This window comes from Ziziphus jujuba, chromosome 6 (assembly GCF_031755915.1).
Source record: "Ziziphus jujuba cultivar Dongzao chromosome 6, ASM3175591v1".
NCBI lineage: Eukaryota > Viridiplantae > Streptophyta > Magnoliopsida > Rosales > Rhamnaceae > Ziziphus > Ziziphus jujuba.
Window position 1 is genome coordinate 31639296 of NC_083384.1, and position 16262 is coordinate 31655557.

General features: G+C 36.1%; 2 protein-coding genes across 3 annotated transcripts; one reads left to right on the forward strand and one right to left on the reverse strand.

Annotated features, from left to right (window-relative positions):
* Positions 1-856: 856 nt before the first annotated feature.
* On the reverse strand, positions 857-5004 carry LOC107430073 (rab GTPase-activating protein 22). 2 transcript variants are annotated; one of them, XM_016040859.4, is made up of 5 exons: positions 4274-5004; positions 3138-3273; positions 2976-3025; positions 2309-2362; positions 857-2127 (listed from the first exon to the last, which is right to left on the reverse strand). In XM_016040859.4, the coding sequence occupies exons 1-5, from the start codon at positions 4612-4614 to the stop codon at positions 900-902; spliced, it is 1809 nt and encodes a 602-aa protein (XP_015896345.2). In that variant the 5' UTR covers positions 4615-5004; the 3' UTR covers positions 857-899. The 2 variants fall into 2 exon arrangements, with proteins under 2 accessions (XP_015896345.2, XP_015896346.2); XM_016040860.4 differs by having other exon boundaries at positions 3973-4416.
* A 2676-nt stretch (positions 5005-7680) lies between these two features.
* On the forward strand, positions 7681-8719 carry LOC107430061 (uncharacterized). The gene has a single exon (XM_016040846.4). The coding sequence runs from the start codon at positions 8091-8093 to the stop codon at positions 8535-8537; it is 447 nt and encodes a 148-aa protein (XP_015896332.1). The 5' UTR covers positions 7681-8090; the 3' UTR covers positions 8538-8719.
* The last annotated feature ends 7543 nt before the right edge of the window (positions 8720-16262 follow it).

Consider the following 16262-nt stretch of genomic DNA (forward strand, 5'->3'; position numbering starts at 1 on the left):
ATTTAAATTTATAATGGAATTATATAGAATTTGTTAAAAATATAAAATTATAATAAAACTGTATAAAATTCATTTGGTAGTACGACTAGAACTTCTGTTTTTTTTTTTTTTTCTTTTTTTTTCTTTTTCTTTTTGTTTTTTGGAAAAGAGATAAATTTGGTTTTGGGATCAAAATGGTACACTTATGAGAAAGAGAAATAGATGCTATTGTGAATAAAAAAAAATTAAATTGCCAATAATGACCATTTGATTGATTTTGTAATTGGACACGAACAGAGCCAAGCCCTTGATGATATCGATTTGGATTAAAGGCATAAAGTTTAATAATATTGTAGCCAAGTCAAATATCTATTCAATACTGAACGTACTAAGGTTGTTCCTTTGTCTTTAATGAGTAAGATTTGACGACCATTTTCTCGGTTACATATGCTAATATAATTGTACTATATAAAATTTAATGGTATAAGATTCAACATGAAAAGCCATTGGAACGAGAACGATAGAAAATGCAGTAGAGTTGGAAATTATTGCTCTTTAAACTGCTTCGTATTGCAGCCTTAGCCACTATCACCTGGATAAGTTTCCGGTTGCGGGCTATGTAATAATACATTTATATTTAAAAAAAAAAAAAAAAAAAAAATTCCAACAAGACTCCTCAGACTCAGCTTGTTTCAAGCGGTGTCAAACTGACATTGGATTTTGGGGGGTCCCTTTTCAAGTTTTTTTAGAAGGGATACTTAATCAGATGCAGCAACAAATTGAAGAAAGATTAAGAACCCAAAAAAAAAAAAAAAAAAAAAAGGAAAGAATCAGAGAACAAAAGGAAAACCAAAGCCATTAGAAATGATGGGGATGATTTTGTTCTTTTTTTTTTTTTTTTTTTTCTTTTGCTTTTTCTCTTAAATCTTGTCATGGAGGGTGACCACCAAGTCATGAGCATCATCGAGAAGCTTCCAAACGTCTAGATGACCGGCCATGCTGTTGCATTCCCTCATTATATCCTCCATGCTGCTGTACTTCTCTATTATGAGCTTCCTCCGTTGCAGAACACAGGCTGCTATTGCAAAAAGCAATAGATCATCAGTAGGGGGAGCTCTTAGCCTCATCCTTCCCCAAGCAGATTTGCCAATCCCGGCTCTGATCGCAGCCTGATCGGCCCAAATGACCTCCCACAGGCAAATTGTCTGTTCAAAAGTTAACTCCCTCCTGAAGAGAACCACCACCATTCTGTATACGAAGAAGCAATCCTCTGCTTGGAGCTTCTCCAGGTGCCTGTAGAGATGAATATCCTTGCACTTGATAATTTTGGAAACCATCCCCAGCTGCCTACGGATTCCTACCTCATCCAGCCGGAAATTATGCCGAGCTCTTTTCATGAAACCCACAAAGCACCAGAAGGCTTCATTGTCCTCTTCCACCACTGAGATAATTGGAGTCAGCAGATCACTCATCCCTTGGCAGTAACCAATCTCAGGATCATACAGCGCATACGCTTCTAAAATCGCAACCAGACGAGCTGCATGAAAAATTCTGCATGTCTCCAGGTGATCATAATCCTTCAATCCAACACTGTCCGCCAATCGTCGAGCCTTCATCAATGATACACCGGCTTGGGATGGTGAATGAACAATCCATTCATCATTTGCACGCACAGCATCAAGACGAATGATTCTCTGCCATGTCGCAAAATCTTCTTCTGAATGGAATTTGGACTTCTCTGTATTAGCAGAGGAGGAATCCTCCTCTTTGGCAGGCTCACTGAGATCATACTCTTCAGTTCCTTCAGTGTTTTCAGGTTCTTCAGAAGAGTCAGAATCAGTTGACTCAGTATCTCCTGCAGAGGCATCTTCACAGGTGATACCACTCTTCTCATCATCTCCTTCACATAATGAGCCGGTAGTCTGAAGAGATTGATTACAGACAGGGTCCTCAGGCAATGGACTTCCTCCCTCTGTTGAATTGGACTTCCTGGCGCTGATCACTTCATCTGAGCCAGAGTAATCTAAAACTTGACTGAATTCCCCACTGCCCTCTGTACTAATTTCAGAAGTATCCTTCAACTTTAAGCTCTTCTCACTTTGTTTCGTAAGCTTTCGACACTGTTTCCGCAGATCCTCATATTCTTTTCTGCATGCATCACAGATGAAAAACTGAATTAGTATTGAGGCAAGACACATACATGGAAACAAAGGAAAAAAAAGAAAAGAAAGATGCAGCGAATAACTCATGTGCTTTGCCACAGCCAAACAAATAATTACCACAGATGAATTTATCCAGAAAAATGGCAGAAAGAATTGAAAAACAATACCTATTCTTATTTTTAGTAGCATCCCTTTCTTCCTTGGTGCTGTTCAAATCATAGCTGTTAAGAAAGAGCAAACCAATGTCAGGACATTTAAGAATGGAATACAAGAACAACCACAAGCAGTTGCACTTTTGTTCATACCAAAATGACCAAAAGTACTGAAATCATTAAAAATTATTCTTATTGCTTAAAATGACAAAGTCAAATGCATATAATATATATTAATTGCAACAAGCTAACATAATCATAAACATAGAGGCAGACTCAGAAAAATATTGGATACAGGCACGTTTTCTAATTCACCAGCCCTCCTTTGTGTTCTACATGATAGGCCTTCTGCATTTTACAGGATGATGTATTCTTATCAAAGAGTGATGGGTCTAGGCAAGAATTCTAGAGCATTCAGAAAGTATTAGAAAGAGGTTAACCAGAACTTAAACACAAACTTAAAAAATTAAATGAGGGTTGAGTATTTTATTAAAAATAGAACTCAACCTCCACAATGCCATGGATTGAGCAATTCAATCCATGGGACTAGACTAACTTGTGGAATTCATTACATTATGTAAAAAAGAAGAACTTCACAGAGACATAGTCTCCACAAATAATCCATTGAAATCTGATATGCAATAACAAAATATATTAACTTCACAAGGTTGGAAGAGCTTACACTCCAAGGAGAAACGGCCACACTTCAGCTCTAATACTTGGATCAACACCCTGCACCCAGGAAGAAAGGAATAAGATCTCCAGTATCACAAACACTGCAACTTAAAGCAAGTGTAATCAGAATGGGGGAGAAAGAATCTAATTTGAGAAGACTATAACATACTCCACTGCGAACTTTCTTCAAAAACTTGACACCACCATCAGAAAGTCTTCCATCTGGTCCAAACAAACTTTTCCATTGTTTGGGTAAAAGGGCATGTTTTCTTCTTCTACGAGACCAAGGTGATTTAAGACTACCCCTGAAAAGCAGCAGCAACTATTATTTTTCTCAGCATAACAAAGATGATCGAGAAAGAAAAAAAATAATAATAAAATAAAAATTCAAGTGGGATCCCATTCACTCAAATCTAGAAACTTTAAGACAGAATAAATCCATAGGAACGAATAAAGTCCGTACGAAGAGGTCTTGTCAGAGAAAAAGAAGCGAGTTCAGGCGATCAACGTATCATCCGCTAGAAACCTCGTCGAAGAATGTGAGGACAACTAATTCGCAAGCAAAATACTTAGCGAGTATACGACTTTTGAATTTAAGAAAAAAGGAACATTTTTGATTGATTGCGAGTGGCCAGGAAAGGAATTCTTCTAATAGTTGTCTACAAAGAGTATCAGAATGAATAATAGAAGATTGCAGTTTGTTTTTGAGTAACGTAAAAAAAAAAAATATGCTCAAGCCCGCTAACGGAACCTTTTTTTTTTTTTTAAAAGAAAAAAAAAAAAGCGGCGATTGGAATCTGAATCAAATAGAAAATTTTCTAAGTAACAACTAGTTGAACAAGACGTTGTTGGACAACGGAATTATTTGGATACTTTCCAGATCGAGATCTAAGGGTCGTCAAAATTTTCTGAGAAAAAGGAAAAATTTTTCAGCGGTTGAAAAAAATAATAATAAGGAACGAAATTAACAGAAAGATAGGGGAAGAGGGACAGCAGGAACTAACCGATTAGAGGAAACCGGTGAGGAAGACGAAGAAGAAACTACTAACAATACCGATCGCAGATGAATCCACGAAGATGACGATGACGACGACGACGGCGAAGATGAATTTGACGACGACGGCGAAGAAGAAGAAGTGTGGCTTCGCCGTAGGGCTTTCATTAAAGGTTTCTGTTCCGTAAGCATCTATCTAAGAATCTAGGGTTTTCCTGTTTGAGAAAGTTCCAATTTTTTTTTTCCCCTTTTTGGGGGTAAAATTATTATATTTTCTGTTCTTTTTTGTTTTGTTTTGTTTCTTTTTTTACCTGCGAGAGTAGACGATAGTGGCGGCCAAGGCGATTCCGGCCATGGCCGTGACGGCGACAGCTATTCCAACATTGGATGGAGCCGCCGAAGCCCAGAACCCGGAACCGCCTCCCAGAAACGCACCGGTCCTTCCACCACCGCCGCCGCTGCTACCGGTGCTAGCTTCGGCGAACACGATCCATCCTTTTCCACCACCACCACCACCTCCGTCACCGCCACTGGAGGAGACGAATTGCATCAACAAGAGAAGGCACTGCGAAATTACAGTCAAGCCCTTCTTGTTCCTGTTCCAGTAATCGTTCTCCTCCTTCTTCTTTACGCACAGAATGGCCAACACCATTACCAAACTCAATTAACCTTTGCCTTCTCTCTCTTCCTGTCCCCTGTCCCAACTGCTTTTTCTTTTTTCTTTTTCTTTTTTTTTTTTTTTTTTTTTTCCTTTATTTCTTTATTTGTAGACTATATACTCTTTCCATTTCCATGAAAGGCAGTAATTATAGCGGCCAACTAAAAGAATTAATAATTTATAGTCATAACCATATATATATATATATATATATTTTTTTTTTTTTCTCTCCCTCGCTCTCTTTCTATATGGTAAGCTTTTGAAAATCTCTCTGATTTTTCGCCTTTTTCTGGGACACTGGACAAATCCTAGATCGAAGACTCGGCAAATATAAGCGGTGCCGGGAACATTTTGCCCGGCCCAATTTGACTTATCTCCATTCGAATCAATAATTAATGTATTCGACCCCAATTTCTTTTATTTTTTTAAATCCACTAGTCACAACCGTTGCTATTACCAGGAAAGTCTACAATTTGTTTCATTCAATGTTGTTATGTCCTTTATTTAAAAAAATAAAATAAAAATAAAAAATGTTGCCATGTCCTACTTGTTTGTTCTATTGGTAAAGTCCAATTTTTAATTTCTCATTTTGTATTCTTTTAAAAAAAAAATTGAAAAATCAAAGAAATGAAAAATAAAGCTCATAATTATCTAAAAAATAATAATAAGCTTGTTTTAAGAAATTTACACTACAGGAGAAAGAATACCATTGTTCTTTTGTCCATGTGACAGTTTTAATGGGGGGGAAATTTTGTTAAATGATGCGTAATAATCATTATAACTGTACCACTTTATATTCACCTTTTTACTGTCCCCACAACACAAACACAATTAATGGGGGTGTGTGATGTTTTTCATTAGAGGAAGATCTATCAAAATCTCTTAGCTTGAAGGAAAAACCAATAACAGAAAGCAACCATAAAACCGAAAGAGAAAAAGGAAAATAGAGGAAACATAATAAAAAGTCAAAAGGCAAAGCAAATGGGGGAGATTAGGATAAGTGGAAGAAGATGGGGGAATATGGATCACATGGCCTCAGAGAGAGAGAGAGAGAAAGTGTTTAGAGAATATGCAGAGTGCATAGATCGCGGGGAGACAAATCCACTCATTTATGCCGGACCACATGCTCTTACTTTGTCCTGCCCTCCTTTCTTAAATGACTCACATGAACTATGAGATTGCAACCCCATATGTTAAACTTCTATATTTTTATTTTCTAATATCTAATTTCATTTTTTTTTACTTCTCTTTTACTATCTAAACTTTATTCAAATCCCTTCAAATCTATCATTAAAAAAAAAAAAAAAATTGAATATGTCTTACTGTTTTTTGTGCAAAATATCCAAGTAACTAGCGGGTAAAATTCAGGTGAATGTCAAAATTACCAAAAGAGAGAAAAATTATGTATATGTATATATATTGTCAGATTGAAAGGGAAATGTCAAAACTAGAGTAGAGCTGAATATTAAAACTTTTAAAATATTCATTATTGTTAAACTTGTGAAAAATTTTCATGATCACGTTCATCAATTTCGGTAAAGAAATAGAGAATGCACCATAAAAAGATAAGGAAATAGAGGACAATGGAAATTTGTGAATGATGTAAATCTTATCGATGTTAATCGGGGAACCGGGTAGCTGCCACTTGGACGGTTCATCAGTGAAGATGGAGCTCATCCCTTCCAAGTAAGGCTTCACAAGAACCGAAAGGCATTACGAACCCAGGGCCCACTAGTTGTTATGGGTTGGGCTACATGAATCATTACATTGTTCGTTGAAAGGATGGATAAGATCCCTAGACAACGACCCAACAAACACGCAGATATATTAGATATATATGTTTATTCATTTAACACTAAAACTCACCCCTCAATTTTTCCAAAGCGACCATAGCCTAATCTAAAGCCAATCCAAAACAAACATTAAACCAAATAGTTAGAGGATTTACATCATAAAAGGAAAAGTCCCTCTTTTAAAAGCATGTCCAAAACTTGATTTACCTGACAGGGCAACCCACCTATTTCTTTTTGGCTTTTCAATTCGTTTGGCTTGAAAGAAAAACAAAACTTCATTATTCTTAACGATAGGACCCGGAGACTTCTCGGTTCATCATGCTATTGCTTTAGGTTTGGGGCTTTAGATGCACGTGGTTCCAAATTAATGCCTGATAAAAAGGATTTTGGTTATGGTTTTCCTAACTCTCCTGGGAAGATGTGCCTAATATTTGAACCAAAAATGTGAAAAACTATTATTTTCCATACTAAATGGTAATGAAGCTGCTATGACTTTATGTTTGCTCTGCAATTTGACAGAGAGCAGGGCATTTCCTATTTGTCTTTTTTAAATGCATGTCGCAGACCGAACGTGCAAAAACTCGTTGAATTTTATTTTATTTTTTTTCAATGATGATGAATCATCATGGTTCATAGAGGAGAGAAAGCACGGAATAAGAAATGACAGATTCTTGCAGATCTTTTGGGACAAGAAAGTGAACAAGTGTGGTGTGGTGTATATGGTCATTGCGGTTAAAACTAAGAAATTGAAAACCATTTCATTTCTCTTTTCTTTTCTTGATGCTTTCCTTTTGCTTCATCTACACATATCTGATTCCTTCCTTCTTATCCAATTCATTCATAATGCAATAAAGTAACAACAAAAGTCAGAGAGCCAATTGAATTTTTGGTTTCCATTCTATCCAATTCAGGCCCTATAGGGATGAGAAATAGTTGTAAGTACAAATTTTAGTTGCCAATAGTAGCAGCAGATTTGGTTTTGGCTACCAAGTGAATAGCATTTGAGTTGAAGTTGCAGGCTGGAATCAAAGCCAAAATATGAAAACGGAACCAATTAGGCAGGAAAGCAAGACAGTGGCGATTTCGTGTAAAAAGGGTGATAATAAAAGAACTTATAATAATGTTAGCATGCGTTTTGTTTTTGGCATTTCTTTGTTCCTTATAGAAGAAGAATAAGAAACAAGTTTCTGTCAAAAAATAGGAATGAAAAAGTGTTTGCTAAGATTATAGATTTTAGAGTTTTGGTTGGTTTGTTTATGAAACCAGAAGTTGACTTGTATATTCCAATTCCAAAGTCATAACTCCTAAATACATTGTCATGGTAGTAAAATCGAACACGCCTAATAATGTGACCTTTTTTTTTGAAAGATTCATATCTAGTGGTTTAAGTTATGAACAATTTTTTTTTTTACTTTCTAGGCAAACAAACACGAAAGAAGTGAACAAACACCACCGACAATTTCATGTACATTATAGTGTTATTAGGTGAACCACCCTCTTGGACAAAGGCCTATTCAGCTCAACTTCCATCCAACAACCTTGAGCCCTTTTAATTAATTCCAACATCATATATTAATCACAACCCAATAACACAAATTCCACCACCACATCAGAAATTCTAAGCACACGCATCAAACAACATATTTTTTTTTAGCTTTCTTCACTTGAGAACTAATCATGGCAGGGGAGCGGGCAGGGGCAGAGATCGTATACGGAGCCGAGGACTGCCATCGCCAATCCATAGAGCTCCTTCAAGAACTTGGATTTCCTAAGGGTGTTCTTCCATTGCAAGACCTTGAAGAGTGTGGAAGGGTTAGAGAAACTGGGTTTGTGTGGATGAAACAAAAGCAACCGTATGAGCATTTCTTTGTTGGGACCAATACCAAAGTTAGCTATGCCACGGAGGTGACTGCGTATGTGGAGAAGCTCAAGATGAAGAAGATGACGGGTGTGAAGAGCAAACAGATGTTTTTATGGGTTCCAATAACAGAGATGAGCATCCAAGAACCGGCAAGCAAGAAGATACATTTCAACACTCCCATGGGGATCGGAAAGTCTTTTCCTATCACGGCCTTTATGACAGAGGAAGAGAAGCACAAGTACTTGGAGAAGGCTAATGAATGAGCTTTCTTTAATTGTCGTGGTCATTTTCGTTTATTATCTGGCTTTTTCATGCGTCTTGGTTTCTTTCCTATTATTCTTTTCGTACGTACCGCATCAAAACTGTGAGAGTTTCATCACGTAGTACTTTGTGAAGATTGTTCTACACCTATATATTATACAAATAATTAATATTTATTCTGCAAGTTTTATTATTTTGAAATTAAGTTTGGAGTTCACAAATTTAACTTGTAGTCAAAAGGAAATAGAGTTAAAAATCACAACGTTAAATACTCCTCCTCCTGCATTTTACGTTCTTTAGTGGTAAAAAATGGCATAACAAGGCTTAGATTAGCATTACAAAGAATTCCTAATTTGTAGGATGTAATGCTAATTAGTACTATATTTCCACATGAATTGAATAGTTACATAATTAATTAACACTTGATGGAATTTTACTGTTATAGGCTTAAAAATTATATGTTTTTTTATGCTATATTATATTGCTTATTATTTGCTAAATTTTTGTTTAAAGTGTGGAAATAACTTAGTTTTTGTGATTTCTTAATTTGGAGGTAAAGATTGAAGAAAAATAAAATTTAAAAGCTTATTATAATCCTAAGCAGCTAGAAGAACAGAGAAAAGAGTTTGCTTTCTACTTAGTTTCCTAAATTGTGATTGTTGGCTAGCCTATAGATTTAAGGAAGAGGTTTACTAAATTGATTAGGCCTAGCTTAAGCTTTAAGGAAGTGAAAATAAGAAGGTTATAGCTAGTTTACCAATTTGAATTTAGAAAAAAAAAAGAAAAATTCAAAATTTGTGTACTGCATTAAGGAATACAGTAGCACATGCCTAAGATATTCGGAAATTAAGAGAAGCAACCGAAATAAATTCTTTACCTTACGGAGTTGGAATTGGCAGCATAAAAAAGGGGGAGACAATGATGTTTGACTTTTCAAAGGAGTGTATTTAGGAAAGCTGCGTAAACGTTTGTCCACAAACATCTCTTCCTACATATATACACTCTAATCGACCAGGCAACATGGAAGAAAGTAAGAGATTTTTGAGAGATTAAAGAATTCAATTTCACAAGGTTTCTATCGTAGAGATGCGGCGGCAAGAGTAAGGGACAGCAGCACACTGTTCTGCAGCCTTGATTTTCTTCTTCGATTTGTTTTCTCCTATCCCTGATGTTTTAGATCTTTGAATTTGTGAACATGAATTTAGTTAAGTTGTTTTTATGGTAATTTTTTTTTTTGGCACACTGTTCAGCAGCCTTAATTTTCTTCTTCGATTTGTTTTCTCCTATCCCTGATGTTTTAGATCTTTGAATTTGTGAACATGAATTTAGTTAAGTTGTTTTTATGGTAATTTTTTTTTTTTTTTTTTTTAAGTTATAAACTAACTTCATAACTAGGATTGAGATGTAGTCTTAGCTATGAAGATTTAATTGATTTGTCTTTTATTCTCTTTGGTTACTTATTTAATGTTAAAAATTCATTATTTCACTTAAAGCTCGTATATCTCTAGTCATGCATGTTCATGAATACCATAATGGGTTTGAAAGAGGGTTCATGGCATTAAATCTATAATGAATTCCATAAAAGTATAACTGATTGAAAGATAATTATATTGCTATGCCATGATCATAACTTAATCATAGAGCTTAATAAATTCTCATCTAGTTTAAATCATAATTGAAAGATATAGTTTCCTATATGTGAATGTCATCAATTGTGTACAAGAGCAACTTTCGATCACTCTAGGATTAAATACGGTTAACATAATGAGTGACTAAATAGGTTTCCATTCTAGGATTAAGTATGGCTAACATAATGAGTGACTAAATAGGTTTCCAAGCAAATGTGATCGAATAGGACTAGTTAATGATGAAGTCACATATCCTAATGTTTATCATTATTAAATCGCTCTATTTTTCTAAAATGTTTTCTTACCTAGTTTCTATTTTTTTATGTTTAATAGTTTAGTTTTAGAATCAAGCACTTAAGTTAAAGTATGTCTAGCTTGGGTACTTAATTTCTAAGAATCTTTGTAAGCCGATTACTCTACGTTTTACTTTTTTATTACTTGTTAACAACTTGTACTTTGGCAAATTGACAAATAAGTTTTTTTGAAACATGCATCGGCTAGTAGGACGATCTAGATATGCAACATAGAATGAGTCAATGAGTCAAATCCAAGTTGGACCTAGTCAAGTCAAGTTTGTTGAGTTTGTTTTCCAATCTTGTTGTTGAGTATGTTAAGAAGGGTTTAGTTGTTGCTTGATTTATGGAGTCATGGTCAATATGGGTTATGATTTGTTAGCTTAATTTTCTACCAAGTTTGTTATGTGTGGGTCTACAAATAAGTCGTCATGAAGTTGCCAGAAGAACATGAATAAGATTGAAGCTTTCCCTTACTTCCTCTGTTATATTTCTTCCTACTTTTTCCTCTTTTCTTGACTCTAAATTTTCTACTGTTTCAATTATCCTCCTCAATATATAATATTGTAACATTTTTGGTATTAGAGCAAGTCGATCCATGGAGACCCGCAGCAAGACTACCAATGCCAACAATGAATTCAAGGCTGAACTCCAGGAGATGTTGGCTCGACACAATGCATTGTTCCAAACTCTTTTAATAGAAATTCAGTCCCTAAAAGCCAGTCAATACTCTATTGTTTATGAGCAGGATGATAACCCTTTTGCGATGGCAAAGACCTCTTAAAACAAGGTTGGAGATGAATAGAAATAGTAAAATTTCAAATTGCTCTTTCCTAACTTTAATGGGGAAGATCCATTGGGTTGGATATACAAAGTAGAGCATTACTTCAAAATTAACCAAGTACTTTCCTCTTAATAGGTTCAAATGGCAACTTTTCACTTAAATGGTTTGGCCTTGCAATGATAACAATGGTACACCAAATTCAAAGGATCGCTCACTTAGAAAGAATTCACAATAGCTGTCCTCCAACCCTTTGGCCCGATAGAGTATGAAAATCCATCAGAATCACTTAATCAGTTGCACCAAACAACCATGATGGCAGCCTATCAAGTTGAATTTGAAAGACTTTCACAGTGTATTGAAAGCCTACCAAAACTCTACCTTATTGGCGCTTTCACAGGGGGACTTAAGGACGAGATACTACATAAAGGTAAAGATGAAATAGCTACGGTCATTATCGGATGCAATTGGCATGGCCTGGCTAGTGGAAGAAAAAGAAAATCTTCCTAAGAAAGCCAACTATGTTCCACGAGTGACCCCATCCACCGTTCAGCTGAAAACAACACCCAACATTACCATTGGCATCTTCAGAGCACCACCTCCAGCTAGGACATCAATCAACTCTCCAAACTAGCAGGTCTCCAATACCCGTTGACTGCCTACTTAAGAGGTTTGAGAATGCAGGACCAAAGGGCTCTATTTTTATTACAATGAGAAATTTGTTTCGGGGCACAAATGCTAGAAGCCACAATTTTTCATGGTTGAAGATATAGACCTGGTCCAGGAAGATGACAATGTTGAACTTGAGGTAGAATCTGAAACCCAACTCCAACCTGAAATTTCGTTCCATGCAATTTCAAGGATAGCATACCCATAAATCTTGCGGGTCTAAGCCAAGATGAATAATCAAGAAATTACCATCCTGGTTGATAGAGGAAGCACCCATAGCTTTATTGAACAAAACTTAGTAGCTCGATGGGGATTATTGGTAATTAAAAGACCTTCTCTCCAAGTAGTGATGGCAAATACCCAAAAGATCAATTGTCCAGGGAAATGCTTAGGGTTGGAACTCGAAAAGCAGGGTATAAGGTAAAAACTGACTTTTATGTTTTACCTGCGATAGCTTGTCAAATGGTTCTGAGGGTTCAATGGTAAGAAACCTTGGGGCCAATTAAACACAAAGAGGGGACTATGAAATTTATTCAAAATGGGAAGGTGAAAATCAAAAGTTCAAGGAGCTCATCCCTATAGCCACTAACCAATAAGGATCTCATGCACCTAGATGGAGTAGGGATGTTTTTTCAATTAATCCTAAACCATATGGAGATGGATTCAAAGGAAAGGCAAGAGACGGAGATGTGAAAACTTCTACAGGAATTCGACCATGTCTTCCTGGAACCAACTTCACTTCCACCTTAAAGGGAATGGTATGAGCAAAACATTCCAATCCAACCGGGAAGTAAACCTGTGAGTGTCCGACCCTTCTGATATCCATACTACCAGAAAATTGAGATAGAAAAAATAGTATTGTAATTCTTGCAATCTGGAAGAATTCGACCTAGCAACAGTCCATTTTCCTCTCCAGTCCTCTTGGTAGGAAAGTTAGATGGCAGTTAGAGATTTTGTATCGATTACAGAGCCCTAAACACCATCACCATAAAAGACAAGTTTTATATCCCCATCATTGACGAGCTATTAGATGAATTGCATGGAGCCCGTTACTTTTTAAAGCTTGATCTTTGTGCTGGATATCATCAAATAAGAGTCAGGGAAGCAGACGTACCCAAAACAACTTTTTGAACGCACGATGGGCATTATGAATCCATGATAATGCTATTCGGGCTCATTAACACGCCTGCCACATTTCAAGATTTGATGAATGATTTATTTCGAAAGCATCTAAGAAGGTTTGTTCTAGTTTTCTTTAATGATATTTTGTTGTATAGTAAAACATGGGAGGAACATCTTGAGCACTTAAAGGACCATACTTTCAATATTATCAACTAACAGTTTGTTTGCTAAGAAATCCAAATGTCACTTTGGTGTTAAACTGGCTAACTACCTCGGACATGTAATTTCTAGAGATGGTGTACAGGTGGAATCCGCTAAAATACAGACCATTCAAAACTAACCTCAAGCTAGCACTACCCGAAAATTACACGACTTTTTGGGACTTGCTAGGTATTACCGAAAATTCATAAAAGGATTTGGAGGTACAACTACTCCTCTCAACCAATTGCTCTCCAAAGAAGGATTTTTATGAACTTCTGAGGCAATTATGGTATATAGGTGGAATCCGCTAAAATACAGACCATTCAAAATTGGTCTCAACCTAGCACTACCTAAGAATTACACGGCTTTTTAGGGCTTGCTGAGTATTATCGAAAATTCATAAAAGGGTTTGGAGGTATAGCTACTCCTCTCAACCGATTGCTCTCCAAAGGAGGATTTCAATGGACTTCTGAGGCAATAGTGGCTTTCAAGAAATTGAAGAGGACATTGGTCTCTCCCCTAATATTGCAGCTACCAGTTTTTTCTCAATCCTTTGTGATTGAGAGTGATGCGAGTGATCAATGTATATGAGCAATCTTGCTATAAGAAGAAAAACAAGTGGTCTATTTTGGTGAAACTCTCAAAAAGTCATATCTGTCACTGTCCACATATGAGAAAGAGATGATCGCGATCGTTAAGACTATTTGACGATGAAGACCTTATTTATTAGGGAAACTTTTTACCTTGAGGACTGATTGAAGGAGCCTCAAATTTTTATTAGAACAAAGAATCACTACACCAGCTCATATTAAATTGCTACAAAAAATAATGGGATATGGTTTTCAGATCCAATATAAATAGGGCAAAAAAAATCAAGGAGCAAATGTGTTGTCTAGAAAAGTGGAGTCCCAGTTTTATGCAATCTCAGGATCCTAATTAAATTGGTGGTCAAGATTACAAGTAGAAGTGTGCCAGAATTCCTATTATTCTTAGCTTGTGTAGACTCATCCTAAGGAGGGAATTAAATTATGGGATGGAGTTTGGTTTAATCATGATAAAGTTTGTTTGAGTCTTACCTCTTCCTAATTCCTCTTCTTTTAATTGATGCATACGCAAGACCCATAGGTGGACATTTAGGATATGAGCAGACCTTAAGCCGCCTCAAATGTGATTTCATTTGGCCAGGGATGAGGAAATCGGTGAAAGAATTTATCAAGCGTTGTGATTCATGCCAACAAAATAAATATGAATGCTTAAAACTAGCTAGACTTTAACAACCTCTATCCATTCTAGAGAAGGTATGGATCAAAATCTCCATGGATTTTATAGAAGGACTGCCTATCTCTCACATTTACAATTTGATAATGGTGGTGGTCTACCATTTATCTAAATACGCACATTTTGTGCCCCTTTGTCATCTATATACTGCAGTCACCGTAGCAAGAGCTTTTGTGGACCATATAGTGAAACTCCATGGGCTACCTCTATCAATCGTGACTGGTCGGGACCAAATTTTTATGTGTATATTTTGGCAAATCCTTTTTCAACTATAAAGGACCATAGTTAAGATGAGCTCGAATTATCATTCGCAAACGGATGGAAAATGAAGGTTCTTAACTAGACATTAGAATAATATCTATGATGTTTTGTCATGGATCAACCCAAAAAATGGCACGAATGGCTTTCATGGGCAGAATATAGTTACAATACCTCTGTGCATTCTTCTGCCAAGGTATCACCCTTTAAAATTTTGTATGTAATGCCTTCTCCTTCTATTTTGCCATATATTCCATGAACTACCAAAGTTCATTCTTTTGATGAGCTGCTGAAGCAACGAATTGAATTGTTGAAGAAATTGTGTGCTAATCTAACATAAGCTAGAAATCGAATGAAAATTCAAGCTGATCAAGTGCAGTGAGAGGTGGATGTCAAGCATGGAGAGTATGTTCTTTTGAAGATGCAACCTTATAGGCAGCAAATAGTGACTTTCTAACGCTCACATAAGCTTTCTCTGAGATTGTATGGCTCATTCTGTACTTTTCAAAAGGTGGTGGCCATAGCTTATCGATTGCAGTTACCATAGGGATTGCAGGTACATAATGTTTTACATGTGAGTTTGCTGCGACATTATGAAAGTCCTATAACTGAAGACACCCAGGTAAATCAATTCCCTAGCAAGAAGAAGCATTAGTTCCTCGACTTGAAACCATCTTAGCCTCAAGAGAAGTCCATGAGGCGAAGTACTAACCAAAAACAGAGGTCCTCATCATGTGGCTTGGAGCATCAGAAGTGGACGCTACTTGGGAGAACAAATGGAGGCTTGCCCGACGTTTTCCAAACTGTTTTCTTAAGGAGAAGAAAATTCAAGGGGGGAGGGTTGATATAGATATGTAACATAGAATGAGTCGATAGGTCAAGTTCAAGTTGGGCAAAGTCAAGTCAAGTTTGCTGAGTTTGTTTTCCTATCTTGTTGTTGAGTATGTTTGTTGCTTGATTTATGAAGCATGGTCGATATAGGTTATGATTTGTTAGCTTAATTTTAGTTTAATTTTCTACCAAGTTTTTTATTTGTGGATCTATAAATAAGTCATCATGAAGTTGACAGAAGAACATGAATAAGATTGAAGCTTTCCCTCATTTCCTCTGTTATATTTCTTCCTACTTCTTCCACTTTTCCTGACTCTAAATTCTCTACTGTCTCAATTATTCTTCCTCAATATATAATATTGTAACATAAGAATATGCATATGTGATGTAGGAAGACGCAAATATTTCTTTCAAAAATTGCAATAGCTCTTCAGGTTCAGCTCATTTAGTTAAACTCACATTTTTTAATTAAATACTATCAAATGATAAATCTTTCAAAACATTGTTGATGATAAATCTTTCAAAACATTGTTGGATCCTCTTCAAGAAAGATGGATTTGGAACCCAACATACACACTCATCTACACTTTGCCTAAAAAAATGAGCTTGCCTACGTCAATATATTTTCAATTGCAGAAATAAAATTATTTTAACAAAAAGAAGTGC